At 41.2% G+C, this 14,307-nt stretch overlaps 1 protein-coding gene across 1 annotated transcript in view; it reads left to right on the forward strand.

Annotated features, from left to right (window-relative positions):
• The first annotated feature begins 1,761 nt into the window (after positions 1–1,761).
• Positions 1,762–14,307, forward strand: part of TRPM6 (transient receptor potential cation channel subfamily M member 6) — a 137,852-nt gene continuing 125,306 nt past the window's right edge. The window contains exon 1 of the mRNA XM_060014622.1: positions 1,762–2,097. Within this exon, the coding sequence (XP_059870605.1) occupies positions 1,762–2,097 (336 nt within the window). The remainder of the gene's footprint in view (positions 2,098–14,307) is intronic.

Below are 14,307 nucleotides of genomic sequence, written 5' to 3' on the forward strand. Positions count from 1 at the left end.
CAGCACCCAGCAGGATGCCTGACAAACAGTCTGTGTTCAGGAAATATTTGTTGACTTGAATTAAACCACACTAGACTACTAATGAACACCCTAAAATTTAAATTTCATTGCTAGCCGCTTGGCAAAGGTATATTTATGGCCAGGAGATTTTTTTACGCAAGCTTTCAAGTTGTGTGAGACGCCTGTGAAAGATACAGATTCCTGGGCCCCACCCCAGACATTCTGATACAGATGGTCTAGGTGGGGTGGGGGCGGCTAGGGAATCTGCACGTTTAACAAATGCCTCAGGTGTTTCTGATACAGCCTGGGAACCAAAGGCAGCTTGCAAACTAGCACACCAGATACCTTAAGCCCTGGAATTGTCCTGATATTTTAGACTCTCTGCCTTGAAGCTTGATCTGAAAAGAATATATGACCATCCTAACATGTAAATTTACCAAAGAGTTTAAACTGGAAGATGGTAATTACAGTGCACCAACACTCCTAAGAATCTTGAGTTCCAAACGTCTAGTCTTCTTGGTGGGTCTGCAGATTTCTGAGAGTTCCCAGTCTCTAGTGCTGTGACACTCTGTCTAGTGCTGTGACCTAACAGGGGAGATGTATGGAGAAACACCAATCAAGAGGTTCTTACTTGCCTTAGGGGGGCTTCTGAATCTGTTAACTGCTCACAGATCATTAACATTTTGAGGGAGCTGGGTCAAGGAGAATGAGATTCAATGGATTAATAGAAAAACAAACAACAACAAAATGTTAATACATATATGAGATGTTCAAGTTTTCTAACAAAGAAAAATGAAAACCACATAAAGAAATCAGGCTGAAAAAAGTGTCAGCAAATGTGAGCTCACTGGGCAGAAGTCCAGAATGGACTAAAAGGACAGGTGGTCCTAATTTGAAATCAGGGACGAATGGCTAGCATTGTTAATTACAACACTTGTAATAAGTGAGCATCACCTCTGCCAGCATACTGGGATTCACCTGTAGTAACTGACCACAGCCTTAATCAAGACCGACTAGCCAGAGCAGCCCACCGAAAATAACAGAAATCACAAAGCTTTTGATTGTATTTTATGGATTTCAGTATAGCCTCTGAGGAAAGGGGATTTATTTGCTATCCTTCCCGCTGTGTAGATAAACCCAGGCCCAGAGAGGTCACCTAACACCCAGTAACTCCCAGTTAGTAAACTGCTGGTTGTTAGGTTAAACCTCCTGTGTCCTCCCCGCACCACACTGACTCAACAATAACAGTACAATTAAATACATGTGTGATGATGATGATGAAAATCGCATTTGACCCTTCCTCTACTCTTTGATCCAGGTAAGGTCGGAATCACCTCCTTTCTACACGGGAGGTAACTGAGGCCAAAAGACAAATCTGTAGGGCTGTAAAAGGCAGCGTGCGGAGGTGGAGCCCCAATCTGACTCCATAAGTCAGAAGCTCAGACAAGGCTTTGGCGGCGGGCCTGCAAGTCCAGGATGACAGCTCGCTCTGCGGAGGAGCGCTTACAGGTATGGTGGGCTACCAGCCGGCGGGGCAAAGCGCCTTAGGCGGTTTACCGGATCTGAGCCCAGGGCCCTGGGTGCTTTAGGTGGGGCCAGCCACAAGATATCTAACTAGGATCTGGCATAGCTGGGATTTACGAAATACCTGCGCTCAAGTCCTGTGGTCTCCACGCGGGTCTGATTAACATATCTGAGGGTTCGGCTACCGTAGGACACTTACTTAAGGGCACGCCCCACAGCCCGGTTGCCGGAGCTGGAATGGGGCCAGCGCGGAGGTGGTATCCGAGCGGAAACCTAACGGGGCGGGGGATTCTGCTTAGGGCGGTGGGGACGCGTCCCGGGAGAGGAGGCAGCTCTGTGGTTCCGCTCTGGGTCGGTGGCGGAAGAGACCGGACGTGGCGTGAGTCGGCTGCGGGTAGGAGAGAAGGCTCGGTCCGGAGCAGAGGGCCACATCTGGGCGGCGGAGACCTAGGGGACGGGACGTCGTCGCGGCTCTCGGTGGCGGCGGCAGAAGTGCCAGGCCGCTATTTGCGCCTCTGCGCGTCCCCGCGCGCAGCGCCCCGGACTCCCGGAGCGATGAGAGTGCAGGTCAAGGTAAACGCCGGCGTCCCAACCACCTTCCCCCACTACCCCCGGCCTCCCCCGCCTCCGCTCCACCCTCTACTTCCAGCTACCAGGACTCGCAGCCTCGAAGCCCTGAGTCCCAAGCGCGATGGGAAGTTCTCGGGAGCTTGGGGAGTTAGGGAGAGGAGTGGAGGCCCTGGTCATGCCTTGGTGTCTTGCAAGGCTGCCAAGCCTCAAACTGCCTGTCACTTAACCTATTTTTTGGACTGGCACACGTGGTGTGTGAATAAGTACCATTTATGGTGCACATTTTATTTCTTGCATTTCGGCATAGTCCGGTTGTTGGTACTTTCTTTGGAGCCAGTTCACCTGAATTAGCCTCTTTGCTCCACCACTAGCTATGATCTTGAGCAAGTTACTGAACCTCTGTGCTTTGTCTTCCTCATCTGGAAAATGGGGTAATAGTTATAATTTGAACATTAAATGAGATGCTATATATGCAATGCGCTTAGAATAATGCGTAATATATTTAGTGGATTGCAAAAGTTTGGTTGTTATTATTTCATCCAGGCAATAATCCTATGAGATCTAAGTATTACCACCCACCCACTCCTACCCCACCGGTTAACAGGAAAATGAAGCTGAGGGAGAAGAACGGAGTTAGGATTGGAACCCAGGCAAGTGCTTTAAAACACTAAGAATATGGATATCACACACAGGATTTTGAGCATTTTTTCCTAGGGGGAGGGTGGTTCATTATTAACTACCAATGTGGGAATTGAGTTCTTCAATTTCTTTCTCCCTATGTACAAATTTTGGTGTTTCATTTGCTTTGGATTCTTCCATAACTGATAAAGCATTAGATACTCTGGCCTGACACCTGGGTTTGGTGAGAATCTGACTGTTTCTTAGGTATCCCTCACCACCACCACCACGGGGTTGGGGAGTTGAAAATCATTTGAGATGGAACCCAGCGGGAACCTACTTTTTGGGGCCAAAATTGGGGATTAGTACCCTCAGAAAGTATTAGACTTGCTTTAATAGACAAGGGTGTGAATAACATGTTGAGTTGACTGTACCCCAGAGGAGAGGGAAAGACCCAGGCAGAATATTGATGATTTGCCACAAATTTTGGTCTTATCTTGCCCATTTACAATTCTCTATCATAGCTAAGTTTTTTTGGCAGGACTTCTATGCCAAAACTCAAGCATTTGGTAAATATTGGACCTGAAATATGTCTTGCCTCTTTTTCTTTCACCCTGGGTTTTTTATCATGGGTTTTCCGTATAGGCTGGAAAGCCCAACCATTTTCAGAATGATTCTCTTCACACTTCTGGTAGAATCTTCCAGTATTGGAACTGAAAGTGGCCATCCTACCTGTAACTGTTATTTCTTTGTGTCACATCAGAAATCTACACAGCAACTATTTTCCTGTTTAAAAAAAAAAAAAAGCATGGTTAGAAGGTATTGTGATGTGGGTCTCAGTTGTGATTTTTCTCTTTTTTACTTCTTAGTTTGACTGAAGTTGTATATACACATAGTTCTGAGACAAATAATTCCATAAGCTTCATTACTAAAAAACAGCAGAACCTCTACCATTTTCTTCTTTTCAGAAAGAGCAGTCATGTTCATCTCTTCTGGCTAGTTGGTACTTCTTTGGGTCTCTAAATAATGCTTATATTGCTCCCTCTTGATTTTTCAGGGTTAGTCATCATGTACTGTCTTTCCAGCGTGGAATATGAGTATTTAGCTTTCTTTTGAGTTCCTTCACCTACCACTCACATGCATCCTTCCTGTTCTTTCCATCTATCTTCAGAATATAGCTAACTCATAATTTTTATTTAGGTCAATATTTAGTTCAGTCAACATTACTATGCCTTCCTATCCACTATTAAGAACCGGATTATGTACTACATGATTACTTTCCCTTCCTTACTATTGTTTCCCCCAGAGCTGTCTTTCTGTGTGTGTTTGCAGAATTTTCTATGGAGCTTTCACTAATTTAACCACAGGTTTTTTGCCAGTTGTCTAAATCTTCTCTCAAGATCTTCCAGTGCAACAGCTATTTCAGTCAATTTTATCTTGTTGAATACTGCTCTTTGACCTGCTTTGCCTGTCCAGAATGGTAGCCCTTGATGTTGGATACACAGCTGTTACTTCTCTTTTTACCATCATTTTGGAGATTCCCTTTGCCTCTCTCTTATGCTGGATCCTGTTTCTTATATCCCATGTCTTCTTCTTTCTTGATTATTTCCCATTGTTTTGGTGGAGCACATTCTCCAGTAGGTCTCTGAGAAAGGGTACATGTAAGGTAAACTGAATCAACATATTCTTTAAAAAAATTTTTTTTAATTTTATATTGGAGTATAGCTGATTAACAATGTTGTGCTAGTTTCAGGTGCACAGCAAAGCGACTCAGCCATACATATACATGTATCCATTCTCCCCCAAACTCCACTTGCATCCAGGCTGCCACATAACATTGAGCAGAGTTGCCTGTGCTATATGTCATGAGAATGAATCAATGTATTCTTATGACATATTATCCTTCCAGATTTTTTTTCCTTAAAAAAGTTCCACTAACAATACAAAGATAAGTTCTTTTGGTAAATAATTAAAACACTACAAACAGAAATTCAAACAGAAAATTCCCTTTCTATCCTTTGTCCTCATTGCCCTTCAATCCAGAGGTAATCAAACCATTGGGTTTGTAGCATATTATTTAGGTATATTATTATATATGTATGTATTTATTGTTTTGATTTGTGCATTTGCTTTTGCATAAAGGGAATTATACTGTTTATTGATATGCAACCTGATTCCTTTAAAAATAGTTCTTGGACATCTTTCCATGTCAATACATATTGATCCTTTCTTGGCTCATATGTTCAGATGAGCTGGATCAATCAAGATCAAGCATATAGCATTTTCTGAGCAATCACTCTTCTAGATTCACTCAGCCAACAAATATTTACTGAGTGTCAACTGTATGCTAAGTCCTGTTCCCAGGACCTGGGAATATACAGTTAACAAAACTTTTATTTTTAGGGTAAAGAGGGATAGTGAGATGGTTCTAGATGATGGAATTGAGCTCAGCTGCAGCTTTAGTTAGCTTGTTTTTCCTCTCCTGGAGTACAAACATCATTCAATCAAGTCTGTCTATCTGTCTGTCTCTTTCTCTGTATAAAATCGTGACCATTACAAATTGAACTCTATAACTTGTGTACCACCAGAGCAACAGAATCATATCCCTGAGATACAGAAATAGATTTTATGAATAAACAAATGTGATATATACATACAATGGAATATTATTCAGCCTTAAAAAGGAAGGAAATCCTGTTACATGCAACATCATGGATAACCCTTGAGGACATTATGCAAAATGAAATGGCTGGTCATGAAAAGACAGATCTTGAATTGTTCTATTTATATGAGGTGTCTAAAGTAGTTCAATGCACAGAAAGAAGTAGAATGATGGTTGCTAGAGCTTGAGCAGACATGGAAATGAGAAGTTGTTTAATGGGTGTAAAGCTGCATTTTTGCAAGATGAAAAAGTTCTGGAGATTGATTGCACAAAAATAAAAATATAGTTAGTAATACTAAAATGCACACTATAAAATGGCTAAGATAGTAAATTGTACATGATGTGTATTTTACCACAATTTAAAAAAAAATAAGAAAAATTTGACACAAATTCCACAGTGGGATATGTCCTATACTTTGAATTCATGATTGAACCTGCTTTCAGCTGGGTTCAGCTTTTGCCTGAAATCATGGTTTTTCCAGGGCTTGGGGAGTGGGCAACAATGCACTGCCCTGGAAACTCTTCTGATGGACTTGGCACCAGAACCTTTAGCATGTCCCCTTGTCGGGGGCAGCCCAATGCTGCTTTTCCTTTTTCCACGAGTGTTGGCATTTCCATATCTCTGGGGAAAAGGTTCCTAAGTTGTTTATAGCACAGATAAACTTTGAGACTATTTCAGAGTTACACAATTGGGAGCAGTGAGAAGTGGTCATTTTGTTTGCCTTAGAGGTTTCATTCTTTCTCAGGCTTTGTAAGCACGTGCCTTTGCAAGAACCTTTTGGTCTGTTTTGATTGGAAAAGACGACTTTTACTCCATGGCACAGACAGGTACCTTCCCTAGCCCTGGTTTTCCTGCATTTTCCCAGCTGGCATTTGCTTTCCAGCCCTGGCCTGATGTGCAATGATCCTCTGCCATTTGCTGGCTCTGGATCTTGAAGCACTCCAAGATCGGGTAAGGGTCAGATATCCCGGGATTGCAAATGTGCTGAATTTTGATTGCAGAGATCAGCCTAGTGAATTGGGTTGTTCTTTATTCTTCCACCTCTCCCAGCTATATGTGGGCATCATATGGAATTTCTTTCCAGGCAGACTCAAAGCCCAGTGGGGTGAATGACTATGAACAACCAAAGTTCTCTCCTCACTTAGCCTATTGTGCACTCGGAGCGTCTTGTAAATAGTCATTTTTGACATGAGCAAACCACCTGGCCCAGGGAAAGAACCATTCCTGTTTATTAGGAACTTGCGCTTTCTGTAGCAGGGCTACTGGTAACCTTGGAGAATATACACTCTTGGGAGTCTTTCCCTGTCCTGAGAGTTTAACATTCTCTTTATCTTCCTTGGGCTATGGGCCAGGAGGACGGCTCAGGTTGCCCACACAAACCAGAGACATTTAAGTCCAGGCAAAATTTGTTTGTGATTAGAAGATCATAGAGCCTGAAAATCATATGCCATTTTGGAATGCCTAGCAAGTTCTTTCCTTTCTCACTAATTTCCCTCAGTTGCTGCCGAAAAAGGAACAGGATATGGTAATTGTAGAGTCTCTAGAAATATCAGCAGGGAGGCCAGAAGACTAATGAAAGAAACCAAGAGTCAGAAAAAGTAGTTTTACTGCTGATTGCGGCACTCTTCTGGCCTCGGGCAAGTTAGGTCGGTTTCCTTATCTATAAAGCAAATGGCCACTATTTGCCTGCCACTTCTTTCTAAGGTCTCTGAATGTGCTTTGAGTTAGAGATTCCTTTGACAATCTGATAAAAGCAATAGATAATCGACTCAAAAACTCAAAGTAGAGTGGAAACCTGACCTGCTGGGCACTCAGGCTTACTGGCCAGTGTAAGCTCTGTCTAAAAATGGCTGCCCACCCTTGGCCTTAGCAGATTGTTGCAAAGTTGGAATGCAAGCCTAGTATTGCCAGATTCTGGTTATTTATTTATTTTTAAATTAAATTTTATTTTTTTAACTTTCCTTGTTGAGGAAAATGCAGATGTATAGATTCTTTCTTGAATGTGAAACCCCTGGGTTTTTACATTTTACTAGTTGCTTCAAAGATTTTTGGAAACACCTTTATGGACTGAAGAAAACACATTTGTGGCCTGCTTTCTGCCTGTGGGCAGAACTATATCTGTATTTCGTTTTCTACTATGGTTAAACCCAGATTATTTATAGGTTTATTTTGGGGCTTTTCTCTCTTTCTGTCTGTGCCACTCCCTCCTTAAAAATTTTTTAGCGGATTTATTGAGATATATTCACATATCATATAATTTACACACTTAAAGTATACAATTTAATGACTTTATTATCTTCACAGAGTTGTGCATTCTTCACCACAGTCAATTTTAGAACATACTCATCATCCCTCACACTCCTTAGCTGTTAATCCCTAATCCCTCCATCTCCACTAGCCCTAGGCAACCACTGATGTACTTTCTGCCTCTGTAGATTTGCCTATTCTGGGCATTTTATATAAATAGACTCATACAATACGTATGCCTTTGTGACTGATTTCTTTCACTTAGCATAACATTTTCAAGTACTGGTATGTGTCATAGCATGTATCAGTACTTCATTCCTTTGTATTGCTGAATAATATTCCATTGTGTGGGTGCCTCACATGTTATTTGTCCATTCATCAGTTGATGGATATTTTTGTTGTTTTTGCTTCTTTGTCTGTACTGCTATGAACATTTGTGTACAAGTTTTTGTGTGGACATATGTTTTCATTTCTCTTGGGTAGACACCTAGAAATGGACTTGCTGGATCATATGGTAATTCCATGTTTAGCCTTTTGAGAGACCTCCAGACTGTTTTCCACAGCAGCTGCACCATTTAAATTCCCACCAGCAATCTGTGAGAGTTCCAGTTTCTCCCCATCCTAGCCAATACTTTGTATTGTCTGAACTTTTGATTATAGCCATCCTAGTAGGTGTGAAGAGGTATCTCATTGTGGCTTAGATTCTCATCTAAATGATTAATGACTAGTGATGTTGGGAATCTTTTCCTGTGTTCACTGGTCATTTGTATACCTTCTTTGGAGAAGAGTGTATTCAGACCCTTAGTGTGGCACTTGTTTTTGATCCAGCTCTTGAGATTTTCTTATGAGAAATGCCCATCTTCATATCCACACAAAAGTTGTTATACAGTTTCTAGGGATTCCTGACCCTGTTGATATCTCTCTATGAGTCTAAGGATACCCACAGAGGATGTGGTATAAAGTGGAGATTTTTCTGGGCACTTCATATACTTGATTTCACTCATTATTATCTATTAAGGACCTCATGGGATTTGTATGAGGATCAGATGTTCAGGAATGTGATTTGTAAACCCTAAAACACTATACAGCTTCAAGGATTAATACAGGTGCAAATTCTGGGGGTAAATGATGGTGAAATGAAGTTGTTAAGGGCATGAACTTGAATCTGACTGCCTATGTTTGAATCCTAGTGTTATTTTTATGAGCTGTTGTGTTCTTGGGAAAATTACCCAACCTCTCTGACTCCGTGTCCTCATTTGTAAAACGGAGATAATAACTGCACCTACTTCCCACATGCTCTTGGGCAGAGTTAATATAAACAATGTGCTTTGCGTTGGGCAGGTGGGTACATAGAAAGTGCTAAATGAATTCTTAGGTTGCTACTGTAGACTAAATGTTTGTGCCCCCCAAAAGTTCATATGTTGAAGTTCCAATCTACAATGTGATGTTATTTGGAGGTGAAACCTTTGGAAGGTAATTAGGTCTTGAGAGAGGAGCCCTCATGAATGGGATTAGTGTCCTTATAAGAAGAAACACAAGAGAGATGAGTGCTCTCTGCTATGTGGAGATACAGTAAGAAGGTGGCCTTTGTAAACCAGGAAGAGGGTTCTCACCAGAACTCAACCATGAGGGCACCCTGATCTTGGACTTCCAGCCTCTAAAACGTTGAGAAATAAATGTTTGTGGTATAAGCCACCCAGCCAATGGTATTCTGTTACAGTAACCCACCTGACTAAGCTACCCACTAGTTATATTATCTTATAGAACAGAACAGGTTATTAGCTTATAGTGGAGCAGGTTGGTCTTTGCATATGAAAACAGCTTTCATCTTTCTGGAAAAAACAGTTTTCCTCTACTGATCTTTGAAAGAGCCAAGAGTTTTTTTGTAAAATGAATCTGTAATCTTAGGAAAGAGAATTTTCCTTCCAGAAGGATTTAAGTCCAGAGGGTACTTTAGAGATCCTTAGCCTGGATCAGTTAATCCTGTCTAACCTTTGTCACCACTGTTAGTGTCTGCTTTAAAGTGATTTAAAACAAACAAAAAACAAACCCCCCAATCTTTGTCCTTATCTGGCCTAGAGAAACTCAGGTTCCAAGTAGGCAGTTTTGCTCTGTGATCAGGTCAAGTGAGTAGATATTGTTGGATTAAAACAAAGAGGGTTCAAAGTCTTAAGATTTAAACGCTTTATAGTATTAGCTAGAGTCTTTAGGGCAGTCTTTTTTTTTTTTTTTTTTTGGCCATGCCGCTCGGCTTGCAGGATCTTAGTTCCCCGACCAGGGATTGAGCCCAGGTCCTCTCGGGGCAGTGAGAGTGTGGAGTCTTAACCACTGGACTGCCAGGGAATTCCCTAAGACAGTCTTAAGAAAGACAAACTAGGAGGGAGTCAGTGAATTGACATAAGTCTTTGCGGATTGGATCTTTGTTCTTGGATGAAATAAAGGCAAGCCTTTCCGGCTCATGTTTTGGTTTCTTGAGCTGCTTACAGACGCTACCTTTTTTTTTTTTTTTTTTTTGGCCACACCGCATGGCCTGTGGGATCTTAGTTCCCTCTCCAGGGATCGAACCTACGTCTCCTGCATTGGAAGTGTGGAGTCTTAACCACTGGACCGCTAGGGAAGTCCCTTACAGCCACTACCTTTGAAAGAGAAGCCACATTTTGAGAAACAACTCTTTTAGTGGAGACATTTCAGATGGAAAGTGCATCTTGCTGGCTGGTGTTTGGGTTCAGCAAATACTGAGTGTGAAAAGCAGGGTGATAGATGAAGGAAAAGGAGCCATTTACCCAGAGCAGGACCTCTGAGGCCCTTCTCTGTGGGGTCTTCTTGATGTCAGAGTCTTTCATTTCAGTTTAAATGAAGAGAAGAGCTCTGTAAGGTTCAGGCCAGGAGAGAGTTTCTGAGAATTATTGGAATCCCAATATTTTGTCAGTTTTATTCTCTGACTCACAGATAATGATTCGTGTGTGTGTGTGTGTGTGTGTGTGTGTGTGTGTCGTGTGGATTTTGTTAAAGAAAATTTTTTCATGACATTGTTAAAGATAGCAAGGAAGACCAGTCAAGAAAAAATGACTGCAATGTGGGTTTTGCAGGAGGGAAGAGAGATCAGGCTCAACTCCAAATACGAGGAAAGTGGAGATTTATTGCCAAGGAGCAAGATGGGGTCAGTGGATGGAGAAGGGTCAAGAGGAAACATCAAGGCTAGGGGGATTCTTGCTAAACCAACTCAACAGGATTCTTGCTGAAGGTGGGCCAGAGTAGAGTGATCAGATAGCAAGCGTGGGAGATTTTTGCTGAATTAACTCAGCAGAATTCTTGATAAAAATGGACTAAGTGGGCCAAGGACAGAGCCCAAGTTTGGGGCCTAGTTAGAAAGAGGACTCAAGTCAGAAAGAGCCTGACTCAAGTTTGGTTAAGGGAGAGAGTCTTCCTCAGTTTGCAGCTGGAGGTGACTAAGGTAGAACATTCTTCTTTATAATACAATCAATCACAAAATAGGTGAGCATTTGAGCAACACATTCTTTAAAGAAAAAAGCTGCTTTTCTTTTGTTTAATCACTCTCTTAGAATTGCCTTTTTAGGTCATTTCAAGGTCTCTTCCTTATGGATAGAGTATATTTCTTCTCATCTTAAAATAGCAGAAGAAATTAAATGCAGAAGAAATGTCTTAATAATCAAAACCCGGTGAAAATGAAAACCTGTTGTGTAGTTTGGCTTCTCAATGACTTAGAGAAAGGCATTGTGCAGTAGCTATGTTCCCTTTTCCTTCCTGAATTGCATCAAAAGTACAGTCAGTTTCTAAACAACAACACTGGCACTTTGAAAATCAAGTACAACAGCCAGAAACAGAAGTTGGGAAATCTTTTCCTAGCAAATGAGATTTCATATCTGCCAACAACTGTTACAGAATTCTTGGTACCCCACTGACAGACTTCTGATTCTCAACTTACTGGACTACCCTCATTCCATTAAAACATCTTTTTCCTCCTTGAATTTTAGGGGAATTGTTTGTTCTGGATGTGATATTTTTTTTTTTTTTGAGACAAAGAAAAAAACCAACCTGATTAGTACCCTACCCTAAATCTCTCAGCTTAAATTAAGATAAAAAATCTTTATGATTTCTATCTTTTAAATTAAGTTAAACATCTCAAAGATATTTTTAAAAAAATTAAGTTAAAAAATCCTAAAGATGAAGGCAAAAATCTTATATTAAGATATAAGATTTAGGGGAGGGAATATTCTTAGTTGATAACTGGTAGAAAACTCTTGGAAAGGAATTTATCAAAATTGCATCCTGTGGAAACAAGTGTGTGATATCCTCAAAGATGATCCTTGATTTAATATATTTAGGGAAACAATGGATAGTTTATCTGTTCTATAGAGTCATAATACTTCCATGTGCCTGTATGAGCAGAAAACATTTTCTTCTTTCTTATCTGTTGTACTGGTGGCTTTTATACTTTGCAAAATTCCCTGTTAAGAAAAAGTTAATGGGGCCTGGCTTACATGTTCCATGAATGATAGAGTACAGGCTTAGAGTAAAAGAACTAAGAGCGGCATTTTAACAATTATAACATTATAGCAAATACGTTTTGTTTGTTTTTTGCTATGTAGCAATTAGGCACACAGTTGTAAAATGTTTACCTAAAGTAATTATAATTAATTTTTTTTAATGGAAGTGGAGTACCTAAATGTAGCTGAAGGAATGCTCATGAAAATTTACATCCGCACAACTGGACGGCTGGAAATTATTTTAACAACCCCTGGGGTGAATTACCCAGGAAGAACAGTATTTCTCCAGTTTGCTGATAGAGATTTCTTACAGACTAGAGAAGAAAACACACTCACCTTGCTTTTGCTCCCCACTTCCTTTCCTTTCATTATACCTTGCCCTGACTGCCCATTAATCTCCAATTACATTTACTTATTTTTATTTTTTTTTTGCGGTACGCGGGCCTCTCACTGTTGTGGCGTCTCCCGTTGTGGAGCACAGGCTCTGGACGCGCAGGCTCAGTGGCCATGGCTCACGGGCCCAGCCGCTCCGCGGCATGTGGGATCTTCCCGCACTGGGGCACGAACCCGTGTCCCCTGCATCGGCAGGCGGACTCTCAACCACTGCACCACCAGGGAAGCCCTACTCTTATTTTTTACTCTAAATTCCTATTGCCTCAGTTTAGTTGTCTGCGGACCCCCATAACCTGGGGCACACATTTTTGGTTAGTATATGAGGGACATTCCTGGAATATTGTGTGGCAGTTTCTCCATAGGGTGATCAGTGGGATACTATTGGTGTTCCCCGTCTATCTTTTAAGTTGGGTGGATCCTCTACTGAGAGAGCATTTCATATGCTTTGTGGTTCATAGAATACATACTGTACTGTACTGATGTACTGTAGAGAGCTGGTAATAGAAAGGGGCACTGTGACTGCACGTGTATCTCCTGCCTTCCTTTCTCTCTGGTTAAGATGAGCAAAGGAGAATGCTGAGATTTGCAGCCGTCTGAGCTAAATGGTCTATGACTTTCTATAGAACATTGATTATAGGGTCTGGGGCAAAATTACCAAGAAGGGAAAGTTTGCCACTCCACTCCTTGCGTCTGTCAGAAGAGGAAGCATTTTCTTCAAGGCTGAGCCTTCCTCCTTGGTTATTCATACCATTTTTTCCCCCTGCTCCACCCCCCCACCCCCCGCCACCGCCAAAGTCTCAAGTCATTTTTATTCTCTCTTGCATCTTCACTCTCATTTATCTACATACAAGGTTCAAACTTTCTTAACATAAGATAAACTTTCTTTCAACGTTGCCTATTAAACATAGTGTAAAAGAATGCTGGTGCTGGTATTTGATAGAAACTGCTCCTCCTCTGTAGAGGTGATAATCACTGTATTTATCTCACAGTTGTGAATATTACTTTAGCTAGCGCATAAAGCATTTAGCCCAGCCCTTGGCATATATGAAAGTCTACGTTAACGTTGGCTTTTGCTTTACTTTGTTGGTCTAGTGGCTGTTTTTATTTCTTTCTCCCAAGGATATCTTACACTAGCTTTCTTCTCTGTTTTACAACCTATTTCCTGACTCTCTCTCAATCTATTTGTTTGTCATGGACAAAAATTGTCCTCCTTACTTTGTTTTCAATATTAAACACTTCTCAGTTTTTCTTTGAAACTACCTATTTTTGAAATAATGCAAACATTTTTATTAAAGAGAAAAACTTTCTCCCTTCTTAACTTCAGGTATCATGTTACCATCCTGATTCGTAACTCTGTTTTCATTCCCTGAACCCTTCTACACGCTATGCTTAGATGCTCCCAGAGGTTCCTGGCTCTTTTATCTTCTCTGTTCTCTGCTCCCCAGTGACTCTGTGGCTTTTGCCATACCTTAACATCGTTGTCCTCTGAATTCTCCCCCAGGCCTAAATCTCTGCATTTCTAACCACCACCGAATTTCATCAACCACCTTTCAAAACCTTTGTCATCTTTCAAGGACTTTCCTAAGTTTTGTGTCCTCCATGAAGACTCCCCAGATACTGGCGGACAGAAGGGATTTCTACTTCCAAGGAGTCCCACAGCTTGCTCTTGTGCCATACTTGGTATCTATTAGTAAACATAGTTTCTTCTCTTTTGGTGTTGGTCTTTGGGACACAATTTTATTTATTTTTATTACAACCATGTGATATGCCCATCAAAGTATTTT

The sequence above is a fragment of the Delphinus delphis genome, chromosome 6, assembly GCF_949987515.2.
Source record: "Delphinus delphis chromosome 6, mDelDel1.2, whole genome shotgun sequence".
NCBI classification, from domain to species: Eukaryota; Metazoa; Chordata; class Mammalia; order Artiodactyla; family Delphinidae; genus Delphinus; species Delphinus delphis.